The sequence below is a fragment of the Rattus rattus genome, chromosome 18 (genome assembly GCF_011064425.1).
Source record: "Rattus rattus isolate New Zealand chromosome 18, Rrattus_CSIRO_v1, whole genome shotgun sequence".
Classification (NCBI taxonomy): domain Eukaryota; kingdom Metazoa; phylum Chordata; class Mammalia; order Rodentia; family Muridae; genus Rattus; species Rattus rattus.
In genome coordinates, this window is record NC_046171.1 from 23,564,908 (window position 1) to 23,586,063 (window position 21,156).

Genomic DNA, 21,156 nt, shown 5'->3' on the forward strand with positions numbered 1-21,156 from the left:
GTTTTCTGGGAGTTTTCTCACAAGCACTCAAAATTCTCTCTACGAAACAATAATTCTAAACTCTGTGTGTGTGTGTGTGTGTGTGTGTGTGTGTGTGTGTGTGTGTGTGTGTGTGTGTGTGTGTGTGTATGTGGTGTGTGTGTGTGTGTGTGTGTGTGTGTGTGTGTGTGTGTGTTCTCCTTTGATTACAGGTATCACTGAAGGCAGCTGATATAGGAACTTGCATTTTTATTCTGAAAGTAGATAAGGTAGAAGTGAGAAGTGGCTTAAACCCAGTTTGGGAAATCAGAAACAGGCACCCGTCCATTGATGGTGGGCCAATCGAGACCTTTTCACTAGTAAACAGAAGAGAAAGGACCTATGGGTTTATTGTAGACACACTGCCTGCATTTGCACAGTCCATTAGGAATTGTAATGTAGGTTGTAACTTTACAGTTGGATCTGTGTGTGACAGATGTATCTGACCTTGAGATCAAGCAGACTGCTGCTCAAACTGCCCATCAGCTCAGGGATTTAGTAACAGGCCATGTAGAATGCTCTGTCACCATGTCCTTGTCCCTAAGGCTCCCCCTGCCAAATATTTGATCTGTCACGGAAGCAGCATGGCCTTTACGTTCTTATCTTTAGCACTGGTCTTTAGTTAATACATCAGATTACATGGTTAGTGCATTGGTCAAGGTATATCTGTTCATTTTTTTTAATTTTATAAACATTATCATCAAAAACGCTTGCAAATAAACTTAACTGTCACACACCAAAGTGAACCAGACCCAAACTATCCATGTCAGTGAAGTTCTCTATCGCTTGAACAGCCTTTTCTGAAGCTGGACTTCACGTTTCACTGTGGGATATGTTTTTATGTACTTCTCCTCCGTAAGCCCGGCAGCTGGGGTTCTTCCCCCAAACCCATAACAAGTTAGAAGCAGAGTTGTAGCTGGTTGGTTTTTCTCAGCTTGACACAGGTCCAGACATATCAGGGAGGAGAGGGATTCTTAATTGAGTAAATGCCTCCATCGGATTGGCCTACAGGCAAGTCTGTGTGGTATCCTATTGGTTAGTGACTGATATGATTGATGTGGGAGGGCCCAGCCAATTGTGGGTGGAGCCACCTCTGGGCATGCGTCCTGGTCTGTATAAGAGAGCAGACTGAACAGTCATGGGGAGCGAAGACAGAAAGCGGAGTTACTCCACGGCTTGTGCTTCAGTTCCTGCCTTAAGTTCCTGCCCTGACTTCTCTGGGTGATGTAACCTCCAAGACAAAATAAACCCTTTCCTCCCAGAGTTGCTTTTGGTCATGGTCTTCATCGCAGCTCAGTGGTTAAGAGAACTGTAAGTCCTTTCAGAAGACGACCAGGGTTCAATGCTAAGCACCTACATGATAGCTCATAGGCATGTGCATGCCATACAGACCTGTGCAGGCAAAACATCCAGACATGTAAAGTAAAGATAAATCTATTTTTAAAAAAGGCTAAGACAAGATCTGACTCCAGAGAGCTGTCTCTGACATTGGCACGGGTACGTACCCCCAGATCCTTATACAATTATAATAACAATAATGATAAAGCTTATTTTACATAGACATGTCAATAGACCCTTCTTCTTTGACAGGAATATAAAATTTCCAGCTTTGAGCAGAGGCTGATGAACGAGATAGAGTTCCGCCTGGAGCGTACCCCTGTTGACGAATCTGATGACGAGATACAGCATGACGAAATCCCCACGGGCAAGTGCATCGCGCCCATCTTTGACAAAAGACTCAAGCACTTCCGGGTTACCGAAGGCTCTCCAGTGACCTTCACCTGCAAAATTGTTGGGATACCTGTTCCAAAGGTAAGGAAGATGACCTTCCAGTTGATCGTCAATAGCATGGAACTATACTATATATAGTGTCTTCAGAAAGTCTCACGGGGCTGGGCTATAGCTTGGTGTCCCAAGTGACAGGCTCTAGCATGGAACAAAAAAAATCTCAGAGGGCTAGAGAGATGGCTTCACAGCCAAGAGCTCTTGCTGCTTTAACAGGATGGGAATTCAGTTCCCAGCACCCATTTAGGGTGATTCATAAACACCTGTGACTCCAGCTCCAGGACTTCTGATGCCCATTACTGGCCTCTTCCTGCCCACCAGAGACAACATTAAAAAGAAAAGTCTCTGACTTGGGATGTAGCTCACTATGTAGCAAGCATGAAACCCTGGGTTCAATCCCCAAAAACTTATAAAACCTGGACATGGTGACGCATGTCTAGAATCCCAACACTTATGAAGTAAATCAGAACTTCAAAATCATTGTTGGCTACACAGTGTATTTGAGGCCAGCCTAAGCTATCCTAATTAAGGAAAAAACAAAAAACAAAACAAACGGAACCCATATACACACAAACACACATGCACACACACAAACACACATGCACACACAAACTTATCATACTATAGTGAAATGTCTACAGAATAAAGATGAAAAACAATACTTAAAAATTAGCAAAGCCCCCAGGATTTAGCTAAAAATGTATCAGGAACAAGATCATTAGGACAAAAAGAAACCAGACTTGTTAGGGGTTTTTGTTTGTTTGTTTTTTTGTTTTGTTTTGTTTTGTTTTTAGGCAGGGCCTCATGTCATCCCAACTGGCCTGGGATTCACTATGTAGACCAGGCTGACCTCAAAGTCACAAAGACCCACCTGCCTCTGTCTCCAGAGGGCTGGGATTAAAGGCAAGTGCTGTCATGCCAAACTTTGTTTGAATCTTAATAAAAGTTTAAAACAAATTTCTTAGTCATGGTGTGTTATTTTGGATTATTGGCTCTCTTAGCCATTGAACTCATCCAGTTACTATTTCTCATTGTGTCGTTTCTATTTAACACCCACAGCGTGCCTTTTGTTGTACAAAGAGAGCTATATCAGTGTCCTTACTGTTAGGGTAGCAAACGCCAAGAATGCCCCATGCTTGTCACTGGCTCGAAGTCATCACATTCCTTGGCAGTCAGAGAAGGCTTTACACCCGGTGTGGCCCTGACAGGGGATCTGCTTTCACAAGCAGGAGTGTGGTGGTGCCACACAGGCTTAGGTAACAGGGCAAAGGCAGATGAACACCTACCACGGCCATGCTGTCTGCCCCGCCTTGAAGACCTTATTCTCCCTTGTACAGGGCCAGCCACAGAAATATGCACAACAGATCTGTCTATTTCAGTCTTAGAGTTTGGATTTTGGCCAGAGGGTAAATCTAGCAACTTGATCCTAGCCATATTCTTTTCCATCCAATAAACCACGCTAGCCTTTCAAGCAAGGTGAGCCATCCAGGTGCTCAAACCTGCATCTGCTTTATGACTGGGACTTACGTCGGGTAATGGGGGGATGACCCAGGTTCCTTGTTCATCATCTTGCCTGGGAAGACATATCGGATCCTTAAGCTAATTATGAGGTACAATAAAGATAGTTAAAAACTTTACCACAGTGCTAAACCACATTGTATTTTTTACTTAGGTATTGTATAGTACAGGTGGAACTGCACAGTGTACTGTCACTTTGAACACGTTTTATGATCTCTCTCGGTGTTTGCAAAAGGCGAGTGTCTTGCAACAGAGATGGTGTTTGGCCTTTGTCTCACAGTCTCTGAAAATCTCTACCCTTGAAGATGCTCACAGTGTGTCCTCACCAACAGTTCCTTTCTTCCCTCTCATGCCAGGTGTATTGGTTCAAAGACGGGAAGCAGATTTCTAAGAGAAATGAGCACTGTAAAATGAGGAGAGATGGGGACGGGACCTGCTCTCTGCACATTGAGTCCACCCACGGCGATGATGACGGCAACTACACCATCATGGCCGCCAACCCCCAGGTGGGTTGCAGGGTTCCTGGACACCGGCGGGAGTGGTTGATATCGCTTGTGAGAGAGAAGCATTGTGACTGTGTCTAACTAAAACACAGGGTCAAATTTAGACTAGTCTGCTACAGGCTGCCCTTGTCAGAAAACATTGGTGGGGCTGAAGGATACAGTTCAGTATTTAGAGTGCTTGTCTAGCATGCTTGAGGCCCTGCGTCTGATCCTCAACACCACGGAGAAACAAGTAAGGAAAGGCAAGCAGGATCAGTTCAAAGTTGAAATTTATCAAGTTTGAAGGCAGAAAACAAACCAAACCAAAACCAAGGGCCTCAGTAGTTAAAGAGTATTCGCTGCTCTTCCAGAAGACACATGCTTAGTTCACATATGAGAAGGCTCACAACTACTTGTAACTCAGTGGGTTCTGATGCCCTCTTCCAGCCTAGCAAAAACACATACACATACAAATAAATACAAATTAATTAAATAAAAGACTGCTAGAAGCATGGATCAGCACGTTAAGAGCACTTGATACTTTTGCCTAGGACGGGACGCAGATGCCTATTTGAGCAAAATACTCATACTTTAAACAAATCTTTTAAAAATTAAAATAAGCCTAGAGAAAAAATATCTCTTAAATTTATATCAGATTTGTTTTTTCTTTTTCTTTTGTCTTTATGGATAAAAGTTGGAGAGCTGTAATCTTTCTGCTTTTCTTTTCTGAATGAGACTTTTGTAAGATTCCCCTAAAAGACAGGACAGAGTATTTTCAATTGCCGTTTGAAATGTAAACACATAGAGCCATCATTGCTATGTTCACGCCTTACCTGCTGAAATGTCAGTGTCGATGAGGGGAGCATAAAAATGTCTGGCCAGGATCTCTGTATTGTTGCTGCAAGTAAGGTTAAATTCAGAAAAAAATGTATGCACATGCCCTCAGAGACCAGAAGAGGGTGTCAGATCCCCTAGAAGTATGGGTATGTAGATGCGGGGAACAGCTCAGGTCATCTGAGCAAGCTCTCTTAACCTCTGAGCCATCTACCCAGCCCCAGAAGCCAGATTTGTAAAAGCACTGGACAAGTGTGAGGACCAGAGCGCCAGTGAATGCTGGGTGGGTACGGTGGCCCACCTGGTATTCAAGCCCCGGAAGGCAGAGACAGGGGAGCCCCATTGCAAGCTGGTAGCCCTGTTAGTCATATCTGCAGGCACTGGGTTCAACTGAGAGATCCTTCCCCAATGACTAAGGTGGAGGGCCATCCAGTAAGACTCAGGCCTCAACACACATATGTAAATGCACCTGAATGCATATGCACGTGCTCGAAAACACACACACACACACACACACACACACACACACACACACACACACACACACACACACATTAAAAGTTGCATTGTTTTTAGCCAAGCAGTGGTGGCACAGGCCTTTAATCCCAGCACTTGGGGAAGCAGAAGCAGCTGAATCTCTGACTTCAGCCAGTGTTACAGAGAGAAGAAACCCTGTTTGGAAAAACAAAACAAAACTAAAGTTACATTGTTTTCTTTCCTTTTGAACACAGAAAAAAAATTTTAAAAAATTGTTGTTTTTAAAAAAAATAACGTGTAATGTTTTGGTGAAGAAAACATTAATATAAGTGGGAAAATACGGATTTCCTCCTTATTTTGATCTTGTTTGTTTTCTGCTTCTCAGGGGAGAATCAGCTGTTCTGGCCACTTGATGGTACAGGGTTTTCCCATTCGAAACCGACTCAGCCCTGCCGGTCAGTCTCACAGGTAACGACAGGAGATCACCTTCTCTGGAGCCCTCCTGTGTCCCTACCCACCACAGTGATCAGCAGTTCTAAGGTCTACAGATCACTGCTTCCATGTTCCACACACATTGCAGCGCCACCACCAGGGAGCACCTCGGAATACAGACGTCAAGTCGGATCCAAAGCATCCGAGTCAGAAGCCACACTTGAACAAAAACCCTCAGGAGATGACGCACAGGCACATTTATGTTTGAGAAGCTCCGAGCTTGGGCACTTACTATTATTAACTTTTAATGTTACGTGCATTGGTGTCCTGCACATACACATGATGGTGCCAGATCTCCTAGAATTGGAATTACAGACAGTTGTGAGCTTTGAAGAAATTGAACTTGGGTTCCTCTGGAAGAGCAGCCAGTACACTTAACATAATAGCTGGGCCATCTCTCCAGCCCCCACCCAACTCCTCTTTAAAGACAGGCTCCCATGTAGCCCAGACCCTTAAACTCACCATATAGCAGAGAATGACCTTAAACTGATAATTCTGCCTTCACCTCCCAAGTATTGGGATTTTAGGCATGTACCACCCTCTCAGTCCATGTGGTATTGCTAACCCATTAGACCACCTGAACTAGTCTATCCCGGGCCCTTTGGCACGATCATGGAAATTCAAAAAAAAATTATAGCCATCAGCACCTGTTCAAGTAGCACATAGTTGAGCCCCTTTGAAATGACTCACTTTTCTATCACTGAACAGAATCATGAGGGCTGAATGTTTCTACTGTAGTGTCCAGTATAACTGGTTTTCCTCTCAGACTTTTACAAAGCACTAATGAGAAAGAACCCGTTTTCCCCGGGTCTTGAGGTGCCACGAAGACTCAATGAAGCTTTCTATATTTGCCGAGGTCAATGAATGACATAGCTCACCAAAGGAACTAAAATAAAGACCTGTGTTCCATACAGGGTGAAGACAACTCTCCAGCCCCTCCTTTATCTTTTTTGTTTTGTTTTCGAGAACAGCTGTCACCGTTGATCACTCTTACTAGTTCAAATTTGTGGTCATCTTTAATTCCAGCCGTAGTTTATTACCAGACTGAATTTTCTTGCGGTCATAGCCATCCTGTTCTGAGTGACTCACAGGCCTGTTCTTTGGGCTGTCAGATTTGATTATGGATTTATTTCTTTATTTTGATGACTTTTCAACAAGTGCCAAATGCCACAGAGAGGGGAGCTAAGCTGATTAACACTAGTGAGTTCAGAGAGGAAGAGCAAAGATCTGCTTATTTCGTTTTTTATTATTTTTAATTATGTGTATGGGCGGGTCATGCGCACGTGAGCGCAGGTGCATTGGACCCTCCGAAGCTGAACTTAAGGGTGGTTATGAGCCCCCCAGCATGGGTGCTGGGAACTGAACTTGTGTCCTCTGGAAGCACCCACCCCTGAGCCTATTTTCTTGATTTTAGAGTTCAGAAATAATACTATAGTATATGGCCTACTTGCCACCAGAAGCTTTGGGTTAGGTTTGGTTTGGCTTATATATGTGAGCATGCATCAGTTCTAAACTGTGATTGATGATTGATTGATTGATTGATTGATCAATTGATGGCCTAGCAATTCCTCTCTACTCTAGGTGTGGCTCGTTTGGTAGAGTCCTTACCTAACATGCACCACATCCTAGGTAGGTTTCCCCCGGTACTACATAAACTGGGCACAATGCTACACGCCTATAATGCCAGCACTCAGGAGGTAGAGACAGGAGGATCAGAGGTTAGTTCAAGATCATCCTTGATTACTAATGAGCTCAAGGCTAGCCTGGGCTATATATACAGGGGACTCTCGACTCATAACTGTATAGCCTAAATACATACAGTTATTGTTATATGTTTGCAAATGTTTCTTGTAGAGGAAGGTCCAGAATGCAAGAAAGAGACAAAGAACCTCTGCAGGAGCGCTTTTTCCGACCACATTTCCTGCAGGCCCCTGGGGATATGGTGGCTCATGAGGGTCGCCTCTGTAGACTGGACTGCAAGGTACGTCCAAGCACAAGGCCGTCCACATTCTGCCTCTGGTCATTTCTCTACACTCATTTTTGTTTGCTTTGTTTGATGGGATTCTCTCTCAGATGAAGGGGTCTTGGGGAAAGGAGGGAAATTGTTCTCTTCATAGACTCTTTCAGAGAGCTTAATTCTTTTGATACCATATACAAATGTGCCGTTAACATCTTAAATCACCGTATCTTCATAAAAAGTATGGAAGCATAAAATTGTTAAAGCAAACCCATTTTAATGTGGGCATTATATCAAGTTGATTCTTTATTTTAAGAAGATAACCAAAGGATAACCTGTGGACTTTTCTTTTCTTTTTTTTTTTTTTTTTTCCGGAGCTGGGGACCGAACGAACCCAAGGCCTTGTGCTTGCTAGGCAAGTGCTCTACCACTGAGCTAAATCCCCAACCCCACCTGTGGACTTTTCTATGTGGTCCCTGGAACCCCTTCATCACAGTGAAGCCAGAAGCTTGAATCTTACTTGCATCTTTGGTTACAGGGAAGGGAGAAACTTCCTTTTTTCTCATACTAAGCCACCTCCATCACCTTTTGTCATTCTGCATTCTAATTTCCCGATCTGAAATGAGGCTTCATATAGGCAAGGTCTCTCAGTGTAACGGGACACTGACGTCATCAATTCTGTGCAGGCAACCATGCATGGTGTAATGGGAAATGTAGGTGCAGGTCAGTGCAGGCTGGGGAGCAAGTGTGTGCAGAGAGCCCCTTCTGTGTGTGGCTCTCACCCTCAAGTTGCTGCCTAAATAATATTCAGGTTCAGGTTGTGTGCTCTCCTGCCTCTCTAAGCTTTAAAAATACCCAGGCCTGGCTCCTCTCCCCAGAGAGTCTGTTTTAATATTATAATTAGTTCTCAAGCTTTTTATTTTTATTTTATTTTTTTAGATAGTCCATGGATGAAATTTGAAAACCTTGATTTAATACCTGACTTTTCTAGCTCTGGTACCTAAGCCGAAGCCATCTCTCTTACTGATGCCGCAGCCTGTGTTTTTCTATTGTCTCTGCCATCAGTCTGGGATATAATCACATGGCTCAGTCATGACTGAAATGGGGCTGAGATTCCGCACAGTTCAAAGTCACAGCACCACTCATTCAGACCCCTCTTCCAAGGCTGTGGCAGAGTCCCCACCCTCCCATGTCTTCCTTTACCGTACATTTGGTGCCAATAAGGAGAAAGCATTCAGTCACCGAATGACTCTGCCTGCCGACGCCACCCGTGTCAGCTGTTCTGTCATCTGTTAGGTGAGTGGCTTACCACCCCCGGAGCTGACATGGCTGCTCAATGGACAACCCGTGCTACCAGATGCCTCCCACAAGATGCTGGTCAGAGAGACTGGAGTCCACTCTCTGCTCATCGACCCTCTCACCCAACGAGATGCAGGGACCTATACATGTGTGGCAACGAACAAAACCGGGCAGAATTCCTTCAGTTTGGAGCTCACTGTGGTAGGTAAGGATTGCTATGGGACTCCTGGGCAGAAATCCTGTCAAAGTGACTGTTCAAATACTCGGAAGAGTCCCTTGCCCCAGCAATCTCTTTCCCCGTCATGGTAGCCGACCACATCTTCTACACCGCTTTCTGAGGTACGTAGTAATCTAGACATGTAATATGGCTGCCTCTTCATTTTAATCATATAATCAATGGGAACAATTGCAATAATTGACCAAGCAGTCTATGCACTATTTAACCAGCTGCACTGAAATCTAAGCTTTTGCCCTTCAGTCTGATTCTTGGACCACACTAGGCTCCTCTGTCACCTAAGTTACATACATCAAATCAGTGGTCCCCCATCTGAAGTGTTCCTTACCCAGCACCCTTTTGTAAAGCCTAACTTCAGGACGAGGGGTTTATCAGTTCAGTTGGTAGAGTGCCTAGGAGCACAGATAGCCTACTTAAACCAGCTATGGCTACATAAATCTGACACCATAGGGCTACAGAGGTAGAACAGGAAGTCTTCCTACACAGTGAGGTTGAGATCTGCCCAGTTACCCTAGGCTTCCCCTCAAGAATAAAAACAGAAATGAATAACATTTGAAAGCCTAAGTCTAGTGTCACTACCTGGGCATGGTGGTTTTGCCAGGCAACCCTTTGCAACCGTCTCTGTCGCCAAGGCACAAGAGCAGGCAGGATTCCCAGAGTGCTCGTGGACTACTGTGTGTGTGCTCACCGCTTTGCCTCCCTGCAGACCCTGAGCTTCTGAGGCCGGAGGCTCTGGTTTGCTGTGTTGTGCTTCTAGTTACAGAGAAGGGGGTATGCCATGGCCTGCATGTGGCTGTCAGAGTGCAGCTTGAAGGAATAGGCTGGCTCCTTCCACCAGGCCAGCCTGAATGATCGAGCCCCGGTCTTCAGGCTTAACAGTAAGCACCTTTACCCACAGAGCCATTTCCTGAGGCCCTGGTTTGATGTGTTTCTCTGATGTTCGCCTCAGTGGAAGGTGCTCAAGTCGATAAACAAATGAGACTGTACCCTCATAAGATGATGTGACCGAATCACAGCAAGGTCTAAGAAAGGGGAATCAGGTATCGTCCGTCAGATGCAGAGCAGTGGTCCAGCCAGAATTTCATTTTGGTACTTAAGAATTCTAATGCTAGGCTTCCCCCAGCTGTGGGTGACCCGTTAAGAAAACCAACCTGAGCCACACAGTGGTGATGCACGCCTTTAGTCCTAGCATTCGGGAGGCAGCGGCAGGTGGGTCTCTGAATTTGAGGTCAGCCTGGTCTACAGAGGGAGTTCCAGGAGAACCGGGACCACAGAGAAAATGTCTCAAAAAGAAAAGAAAAAGGAAGGAAGAAGAGAAAAGGAAAGCAATTCAAATCAGGACCGTTGCTCCTCCCTGTAGGCCAGTGGCCCTGTGAACCCTTAATTTAGTCTTGTCAACATAATAGGAAACACTCATTTTGCACAGGCTGCAGGCTTTTACATTTTCCCTATATTTCTAAAACCATGACTTTGATATATGAGGTTACTTCTTAGAATGTATAATTTTGTAAAAGTTTTTTTGTTTTTGTTTTTGGTTGGTTTGTTATTGTTTTTGGATTTTGGGGGGTTTGTTTTGTATTTTGAGACAGGGTTTCTCTGTGTAGCCCTGGCTGTCCTGGAATTTGCTCTATAGACCAGGTTGGCCTCCTGAGTGTTGGGACTAAAGGACTTTTATAAAGACTTTTTTCCAAATACATTATGAGAAAGAAAAATGACAATGTGACCAAACCTAGCAGGTTGGTTGGAGGCTGGAGAGGTTGCTAAGTGGCTAGAGCACTGACTTCTCCTGCAGAAGACATGGGTTTGGTTCCCAGCACCCACATGGCAGCTTACAACAGCCTTTAACTCCTGTTCCAGAGGCTATGAAGTCTTCTCCCAGCCTCTTCCTGAGCATGCATAAATTCATTCTGTCTCACATACGTGCACATAAATCAGAAATAAACAAAAAAATAAAGTTAGTGAAAATTTAGTTCCTATGAAGTAAATTCCTCAAAAAAAAAATCAGTTTTAGTTCATGAAAAATTCTCAAAACTATCTCAGTGGGTAAAGTTGCCTGCACCAAGCCTGCAGACCTGAGTTCAATCCTTGGTCCTATGTGAAGGAATAGAATTGACTCCTGAGAAAAAGGTATACACACACACACACACACACACACACACACACACACACACACACTAACCAGTTTAATGTAAGTTTGAAGAACCTCTTTTTAAAAGTCACTATTTCAGGCTTGGTATTGAGGTGCATGCCTTTAATGCCAGCACTTGGGAGGCAGAGGCAGACTTGAAGGCCAGCCTGGTCTACAAAGCACATTCCAGGACAGCCAAGGCTTCACCATGGGACCCTGTCTCAAAAACTAAAGTAAAATAAAAAGACGGTGATAAGTTTGCAGCATAAAGCTCCAGGCACTTGCTACCATTCAAATAGAAAAGCCATTTCTCTTCTCCAGCCAAAGAGGTAAAGAAGGCGCCCGTGATCCTAGAGAAACTCCAGAACAGCGGCGTTCCCGAGGGCCACCCCGTGCGACTGGAGGGCAGAGTCATAGGCATGCCCCCACCTGTGTTCTACTGGAAGAAAGACAACGAGACCATCCCGTTCACTAGAGAGAGGATCAGGTACAGCAGCTACCACCTCCGGGGACACCACCATGTTCAGAGGGGCCCATGGGACCATGCAAATAAGCCTGGCAGCCTCTTGCAGGTGGCTGCTTTCATTAAGTTTAATGCTCCTGAGTTTCAGCCACATTGTGGATGTTCTGGGGCAGCCTGGGCTACACAGTGAGTTCTGAATCAACCTAGACTAGAGTGAGACTCAGTCTCAAAATGGGGGGGGTCAGTATTCTTCCCTTTGAGCCCCTCTTCCTCTCAGTAGTTTTGTCTTGTCTTGTTGCCTTTACTTTGGCTTGATAAAAATATGTTTACAGTGGCTGGAGAGAGGGCTCAGTGGTTAAGAGCACTGCTGCTCTTCCAGAGGTCCTGAGTTCAAATCCCAGCAACCACATGGTGGCTCACAACCCATCTGTAATGGGATCTGATGCCCTCTTCTGGTGTGTCTGAAGACAGGGACAATGTCTTCATATAAATGAATACATTAAATAAATTAATATATATAAACATATATATAAATATATAATATACCAGAGAGACAGACAGACAGACAGACAGACAGATACTGAGGGAAAATGCCCAGGATGTCCATGCCTGCATTCCATACTTAGGAATGCAGAGGTAGGATCGGGAGTTCACAGTTATCAACTTGGCTACATAGCAAGTTGGAGGCCGTCCTGGGCTATAGGAGACTCTGCCTCCAAAATGAAAAGAAAATGAAATGAAAAGAAGTTTTAAAAACATACAGGAAGGAACTAGAAAAATGACTCAGCAGAGGACCCAAGTTCAATTCCCAGCATGCACTCTTCTAAGGGATCCAACAACCCTTTAAAGCCTCCACAGGCCCCTGCATCTTCATGGAGAATATAAACTTAAAGAGGCACACACACACTCACTTAAATGAAAATAAAAATTATACAAGGAACATATAAGACCTTGCATATTTCTGTCATATTCTCTAGCATATTAGGACCTGGGAAAGGTTTTTTTTTTAAAAAAGTATAAGGCTGTGTTAGGGCTGGATGTGATGTCATAGCCCAGCATTTGAGAGGTAGAGGCAGGAGGACCAAAAGTTGAAGTTCTTAGCTTCATAGTGAGTTCAAGGTCTCTCTGGGTGACATGAGACGCTGTCTTACGAAGGAGTGGTGGAGAGCTGGCTCAGTAGTCACTTGCTGTTCTTGCTGAGGACACATGCTTAGTTTCCAACACCTGCATGGTGGCTCACAACCATCTGCAAATGTAGTCCCAGAGAATTTGATGTCCTCTTATGGGTATCAGTATGCATGTAGTGTGCATATATACATACATATGTATATACATATACATACATACATACATACATACATACATACATATATACATACATACATGCATACATACATACTCAAATAAACCAATCTTTAGGAGGGGAAGCAGGAGAAATTTGGATGTAGTATCAAGAAGAATCAAAAGGATCTTGGAATTGAGGCTGGCTTGGTCTCCTAGTGAGTTCCATTCCATCCAGGAAACTGTCTCAAAGAGAGGGAGGGGCCTGGGAGGGAGAGGAAGATTGAAAGAGAACAAGATGAGGGCTTTTCTAGGCTGTGGTTAAAATGTGAAACTTCCCCTGTCCCTTCTCAAAGAGTTTCTCCAAGCCTAAAATTAACCGAGATGCTTCTGCTCCTGAGTTAAAGGTGAATGCACCCTTTCTCTTCTCCAGCATGCACCAGGACACAACAGGCTATGTCTGCCTCCTCATTCAGCCAGCCAAGAAATCCGATGCGGGGTGGTACACGCTATCAGCCAAGAATGAAGCCGGCATCGTGTCATGCACAGCTAGGTTGGATATATATGGTAAGCATGACCTCACTCAAGGGATGTCTGTGCTGGACAACAGTTTTTAAATAATTTTAAAGATTACTGTAGCATGCCCCATGCATACATTGGATAGATTGCATTATATTTCATGCTGGGAAGATGGTTTCTTCCCGCCATTTGTTTTCTGGTTTTGAGAATCAAGTGGTCAGACCACTGGCCTTTACTATTCCTCCTCTATTTAGAAATTCTGACAGAAACTCCATGTACAAGAAAAGGATACGTTTTGAATTCCTTGTTCAACCTCAGTGACTCACAGGTTTACCTTATCATCAGATTGTAATTCTACTGACACCATCTCCAGAGCCCTTCTATAACCTCACGTATCGAGAGGGAAAGACATGACTAGAGATTTTTATTTTTCAGGTTTACTTTATGTGTATCTGTGTGAGTCCTTGCTAAATGAGTGCAGGGACCTGGGAAGGCCAGAAGAGGGAGCCAGATCCCTGGAGCGGAAACTAGTAATTTCCGGTTGGGAAGGAAGAAAACACAGCAAGCTGTGGGTTTTTCCTTCCTTCCTTCCTTCCTTCCTTCCTTCCTTCCTTCCTTCCTTCCTTCCTTCCTTCCTTCCTTCCTTTCTGTGCTGGATTTTGTTGTTTGTTTGTTCTGAGACAAGGTCTCACTATACAGCCCTAGTTGGCCTGGAACTCTTTATGTAAACCAGACTGGCCTTGAACCCACAGAGATTCACCTGCTTCTGCTTCTCGATTGCTGGGATTAAAGACATGGTTTACCATGCGTGGCCTTATACAGGAATATTTGCTTCTCAGCTGGTGAGAGGCTTCGTCCCTGGATGAAGGCTTCTTTCTCTTCTAAAGTCTCCATAACTTTCCCTGTCTCTCTGTACTTCCTCAATTTTACACAGAGCCTCATGAAGCCTGGACTGACTCAAACTTGCTATGTGGCCAAGGCTGGATTTGAACTCCCAATCTTCCTGCATCTGCATCCCATGTGCTGGGATTACAGGAGTGTACTTGCCGTCAGGAAGGTTTAAATGTTTCTTTTTACAAATGGGGTCTCTCAGACTCAGCTATGCTTAAATGCTTTTTACCAAGGATCCACAGGAAATATTGACACAGGGGTCAAAAGTGTTCATTGATTCCTTTGATCATAACACTTTATTTGGTCCATTTTCCAGCTCAGTGGCACCAGCAAATCCCAACACCTATATCCATCCGGCCCAGCGGCAGCCGCTACGGGTCTCTCACCAGCAAAGGACTTGACATCTTCTCTGCCTTCTCCTCTATGGAAAGCACGATGATGTACTCCTGCACTTCTCGGAGTGTGGTGGAGAGCGATGAACTTTAAGGATGTCCGGGTGCCTGCTGTGTAAGAGAGTGGACTGTGGGGGAGGGGAAGGAAGACTGACGGCATGCGGTGGTTTCCAAACGACTGGATTTGAGTGAGTTTCCATCCTGCTGTACCCATGGCAAGAAGTGAGTTGGCTGAGGCTTTTTGAGCCTTGGCTGAGGGAGCGATGTCAGGCTGTGTATCTTAAAGATACCAGTAGACAACATACCCAAACCAAAGATAACCACACCACTGCTACCACAGCTTTTGGTGGGGGGTAGGGAGCTAGCATGCTCCCCCACCTGGTATGCTAGGGACCCTAGGCCCAAGTAGGAGCAATCAGGAGCCACAGCCAGGGCTGAAAGAAGTTAGCAACTTTAGGATAGAGGCAAAGGCGGGGAGCTCATTGCCACCTTTCATGGGTTACATCCATATCGGCCATCCTGGTAAATCCATTAAATGAACTCCCTCTTAACCTTAGAGGATCTTGCTATAGGCACCCCCCACCCCCGAAGCGACAAAACAGTTTGCATTATCTATCATACCTGTGGAGTCACGTGATAAGCCAAAATGTGCCTGAGATTTAAAGAAACCAAAAAACAAAAACAAGAGTTTATTAGACAGTCAGATTTCCCACTCTGCTTGTTTCGTGGTCAAAACAAGGCTCCCACCAGCCTATCAGTGCCATTTTAGGCAGAAAGCCACACCCACCTCCATCCCTAGTGCCTAGATGGGTACCGAGCACAATGGAGGCCTTCGAAACACATCTGCTGGGTAATGACTCCTAGACCATTCAGTTTCTACCGTTCTTAGCTAGTCCAAACATGGCCCCGGGAATGGTTGTCACAGCAGTCTTGCTGCAGGCAAGCCAGGGCTGTGAACTGGAAGTGTCTGTTGTCAATTCCCTTCACTCAAATCTCGGGTGTCCTCTCTGTGCCAGGTCCCCCTCAGCTGGCGTCCTTCTCAAGTGGCTTTAGTAATTGCTTAGAAAGGCTTGAAACTTCCTTTGCTTCAAGGCAAGGATTTCCAGTACAAAAATAAATTCATTTACTCAAAAAAAATCATATGTGTGTTTACTCTGTGTAAGATCCTGTGTTAGGTACCATGGGAGACTTGAAAATAAAAATAAAGGGCAAGAGAGCTGGTTTAACAGCTAAAAGGTGCTTGCTGCCAAGACTGGGAGCCTGAGTTTGAGTCCTGGAACCCACAGAAACCCATTCTCTTGGTGAAAGATGAACTTCTGCAAGTTGTCCTCTAGTCTACATACATACTCTGTGGTGCCCATGCACCAGAAATAAGCAAGACATAGGCTTTGCCCTCCAGAGCTCACAACGTGATTAACAGGAAGATAATATATATTTAAGGCATTGTAATATTGCTTCTTTTTTTTTTAAGATTTATTTTATGTATGACTACACTGTAGCAGTCTTCAGAAACACTAGAAAAGGGCATCGGATCCCATTATAGATGGTTGTGAGCCACCATGTGGCTGCTGGGATTTGAACTCAGGACCTCTGGAAGAGCAGTCAGTGCTCTTAACTTCTGAGCCATCTCTCCAGCCCCTGTAATATTGCTTCTTGAGTCAAAGATCTGGCCTTTGGAAAATGAAAGTTTCCAGTGTTCTTCATCCAATTTTTTTCATAACAAAATCTTGTCAAGCCAGGCATTGTGGTCTATGCTCATAATTCTAGCACTTGGGAAGCTGAGACAGGAGGATTAAGAGTGCAAAATCAGCCTCTACTTCTCAGGGAGTTTGGAACCAGCCTGGGCTACATGAGACTCCATTTCTTCTTCTTCTTTTTTTTTTCCTTCTTTTTTAAAGATTTATTTGTTTATTATATATAAGTACACTGTAGCTGTCTTCAGACACACCAGAAAAGGGCATCAGATCCCATTACAGATGGTTGTGAGCCACCATGTGGTTGCTGGGAATTGAACTCAGGACATGTGGAAGAGCAGCCAGTGCTCTTAACTTCTGAGCCATCTCTCCAGCCCAAGACCTCATTTCAAAAAATCAAAACCGGGGTTGGGGATTTAGCTCAGTGGTAGAGCACTTGCCTAGCAAGCTAAGGCCCTGGGTTGGGTCCCCAGCTCCGAAAAAAAAAAAAAAAAAAAAACCCAACCAGGTACAGTGATCCATACCTATAATCTCAACACTCAGGTGGCAGAGGCAGTCAGATCTCTGTGAGTTCTAGGACAGCCTGGTCTACACAGGAAATTCCGGGTTAGCCAGGAATACTCAGGACCATGGTGCTTTAAAAAGGGGTCTTACAGAAAATAAAAAAGACTGGAGATATGGCTCAGTTGGTAAAGCACTTGCTGTGTAAGCATGAAGACTGAGTGTCATACTCCAAGATCCACAAAAAAGCAGAGTGAGGTATCATGGACGTATAATCCCAGCTCCAGGGACAGATCCACAGAAAGACAGGAGAGGCCCTGACGCCTGCCAGCCAGATAGTCTAGCTCAGTGGTGATAGTCCGGGTTCAGTGAGAGAACTTGTCTCAAGAAAAAAAGGCAGGGGGTTGGAGATTTAGCTCAGTGGTAGAGCACTTGCCTAGCAAACGCAAGGCCCTGGTTTCAGTCCCCAGCTCCGAAAAAAAGAAAAGAAAAAAAAAAAAGAAAGAAAGAAAGAAAGAAAGAAAGAAAGAAAGAAAGAAAAGGCAGTGAGCAATTGAAGCTGTCACTAGTGTTGATCTCTAGCTTTCCCACACAGATACACACACACACACACACACACACACACACACACACACACACCCCTCTTTTAAGCACATTCAAAAATGTTGTTCTTTTCAGTTTTGAGTAAAAGTTTACATCCTTAGGAAATACAGATCCCAGTTAGTGAGCTTTGCTTTCCATTCACATATGCAGTGACGTCAACTTTATTTTTACATGGGGCAAGACATGCCCAGCAGCCCAGTAGAATTCAGATGACAACCTGAAGGAGTCTGTTCTCTCCTTCAACCTCAAAAATCCTAGGGACCAAACCCAGGTCGTCAGGCTTGGCAGCAAGTCCTGCTACCCACCGAGCCATCTTGTCAGCCCTAGGGGCGACTTCAACCTCACACAGAATGTACTAATAAGTTGTTTCCATAGTGGTATTTGGAATGAAATCCCTCAACCAAAATCCACTTTTTAAATTCTGAAAATGCCTCTGGAATATGTATATGAAATATGACCGCCACTATGCCTGGCTCTTGTCCTATGTATTCTAACTCCTATTTTAAATTTGGGATATATATTCAAGTATGTGATGTATATATTATCACCACCACCATTTTATCCACTCCTGTTAAGCATGGCCCACAAATACCCTTCATCTCAGATGCCAGCTCACTGAGTGTTTTTTAAATCTTGTCATTTGATCAAGAACTAAGATAGATATTATACTTGGCACTAGGCGGCGCTGTCTCACTCAAAATTCGACAAGCCTCAATTCCAGCTTGTGCTATTGGGTTGTTTTATATCATCAAGGTTTCATCAAGTCTCACCACTACTGGGTAATCATTCATTGTAGGGGGCTCTCCTGTGCACTGTGTGATACTTTACCTCCTGCCCCCAGAACTGTCACTACCCCAACCTGTGGTGACCCCAATCTCATGCATAACTGGCTGTTCCCTGACAGGGCTCTGGATAACCTCTCATGGAGAATTGTTCCCATAGGAGTCAAACTGGCTTCTGTTGGGCCAGGTTCTGTGAAAACTCCTCAAATGATTCATGTTTGCCCTGCAAATGTGTAGTGGGTTGGCCTGATGGTGCTTGTATTCTAATGCTAATACGGGTTCTTCAAGAAGCGGTTCCACACACTCAAAAACTGGCAGGTCATTAGTACTCGAGTCATACAATGTGAACCTTCTCCCTAATTTAAATCGTCAATAAAAGGCAAGAGCCGGTGATTTGGTTGTGGAGGGGAACAGTGGGACTGGAGGCTCTCAAGTGGAAGTTGCAGGTATGGAGGGAAAGAGAGAAGAAAGTAGAGAGAGGAGAAAGATGTCGTGGGGTAGGAGCCAAGAAAGCATGGCCCTTTTGGAGTTAAGAGCAGCCCAGAAGAAGCATAGTAAGTAGTGAGGAGTGGTGTTATCTATAGGAAATAGATTTTAATAGCATAGAGGGTAGATATCTGCCCAGCCTTAGTGCTAATAAAAGCTTTTATACATATAAAGGTCGTGTGGGTCCTTTATCCTGGAACTGAATGATTAAAGGCAGGGAAGGAGCCCCTGATTGAGATTAATGCTCACTTATGAACATTATGGTTATTTATTTTTAACCCCAGAAGCGGGAGAAGGCTCAGTGAGAGAGCCCCAAAACCCACGAGATTCACTAGCCCCCTCCTTTGTCCCAGGACTAAACAGTACAGGCTACTGAGAGTGGATCTCGGGCAAGCCAAGCTGCGAAGAGCAGACCAGCCTGGGGAAGAGGTTTAGACCAACTGAGGCACTTAGAAAGGACCCTCTCCAACCTAAGGATCTGCCTGCAGGCTGTGCAGTTGCTCCTGGTTCCCAGCTATTGTGAGCTGTCCCCTGTGCTAGGGTGGGCCTTGGCGACGCAGCTGCCTCTGAGTCATTTCTGCTTCTGTTCCCCATGTTCCAATAATGTTATGAATTGGTTATAAACTCAGAGCTGCTAGAGGAACCAAAAGCATAGGGAAATTCACTCAGAACCGATCTTACAAAGTCCTTCCAGAGCCCTTGGCTTGAAAGTCAACGTACCTCACCAGTGGGGTACCTAGCCGATTTTGTGTGAGCACTTCCCACGACACGTCGTCGTTTCTTGTTTGAAGTGGATCAGTGTTTCAGAGAGTTAATGACCGAAGAATCATCCTGCAAACTTGACAACTCAGGGCTTATCAGTATGCTTAAAAAGTTGCTCATATCATGTGGTTTTGTTTTAAAAATCTGTACAGTGCAAAAAAAAATTGCATATTAGTTAAAAACATGTTCGCCTCTGATTTCTGCCTAATTACGTTAGTTAGCATTCGAGACGTTAGGGAACCGCAGACACATTGCCTTTTGTTAATATGGAGGTAATAGCCGCTTCGGACTCCCAAGAGCAATAGCCTCGAAGTTGCAAGGAATAGACAATGAACACGCGCTCCGAATCTCTGGGGACTGTGCAGGAAGTGCTGAGGCGTGAAGAAATGCCTTTAACGCCCAGCCTGCTCAAAGATTTTAACTCATGAGTGAATAGAGAAATTAAAATTGCCGAATGTCATCTGACAATAAGTAATTTAAGGCTGAGATACTACATGTGCATTTCCTTTTATTTTGGAGACAACCTCATTCTGTAGCCCAGGCTGATTCATTTCTTACTAATTAGAACAGGCTGGACACAAACTCTGACTCCTTACGCCTCAGCCTCGCCTTCCAAGTCCTGGGACTGCAGGCTACCATGCCTGGCTGCGTGCGTGTGTATGTGTGTGTCCGTGTGTGTATGCACGTGTGTTGTTTTTGGGAGAAGGTTTCATGTAGCCTAGGCTATTCACTGACCAGTTTGCTATGTAGCAGAGAATGACCTTGAACTAACTCTGCCTCTACCTCCTAGCGGTAGGATTACAAGAATGTGCCAACAGGTCCAGCTTCTGTGATTGGTTGTTTATTATTATTATTATTATTATTATTATTATTATTATTACTATTACTATTATCATTATCCTCTGTGTGTGTGTTTGAGAGAGAGAGAGAGAAAGAAAGAGAGAGAGAGAGAGGTGGGGAGTAGGGTATAAGATGTCTTGGCACTCTTCAGGAAGGATTTCTCTCCTTCTACCTTATGTGGCTCTAACTTGGGTCACCAACAAGCACTTCACCCCCAAGCCATTTTGCAGGCCCTGTAATTATATTTTTTGTATAATATTGATAAATTAAAGGTTTGTCCCTTATTCCCATTCCTGTTTCTAAATGAAAAATTCTATTTCATTTAGTTTTTATAAATTTTAACATTAAATTTCCATGGGGTCAGAGAGATGGGTCAGCAGTTAAGAGCACTGCTCTTCCAAAGGTCCTGAGTTCAATTCCCAGAACCCACATGGTGGCTGTCTTAGTTAGGGTTTTACTGCTGTGAACAGACACCATGACCAAGGCAACTCTTATAAAGACAACATTTCATTGGGGCTGGCTTACAGGTTCAGAGGTTCAGACCATTATCATCAAGGTGGGAGCATGGCAGCATCCAGGCAGTCATGGTGCGGGCAGAGCTGAGAGTTCTACATCTTCATCTGAAGGCTGCTAGTGGAAGACTCACTTCCGGGCAGCTAAGGGTGAGGGTCCTAAAGCCCACACCCACAGTGACACACCTATTCCAACAAGGCCACA

The 21,156-nt window shown here is 44.5% G+C and overlaps 1 protein-coding gene across 2 annotated transcripts in view; it reads left to right on the forward strand.

Annotated features, from left to right (window-relative positions):
- The window catches only part of Mypn (myopalladin), an 86,297-nt gene extending 70,393 nt beyond the window's left edge, over nt 1-15,904 (forward strand). Inside the window, exons 13-20 of one of the 2 annotated variants that reach the window (XM_032888986.1) lie at nt 1,609-1,830; nt 3,678-3,827; nt 5,500-5,582; nt 7,461-7,587; nt 8,860-9,067; nt 11,547-11,712; nt 13,403-13,536; nt 14,696-15,904. In XM_032888986.1, coding sequence (XP_032744877.1) covers nt 1,609-1,830; nt 3,678-3,827; nt 5,500-5,582; nt 7,461-7,587; nt 8,860-9,067; nt 11,547-11,712; nt 13,403-13,536; nt 14,696-14,865 — 1,260 coding nt within the window. In that variant the 3' untranslated portion in view covers nt 14,866-15,904. The remainder of the gene's footprint in view (nt 1-1,608; nt 1,831-3,677; nt 3,828-5,499; nt 5,583-7,460; nt 7,588-8,859; nt 9,068-11,546; nt 11,713-13,402; nt 13,537-14,695) is intronic. The other variant, XM_032888987.1, reaches the window with a different exon arrangement.
- Nucleotides 15,905-21,156: the final 5,252 nt, after the last annotated feature.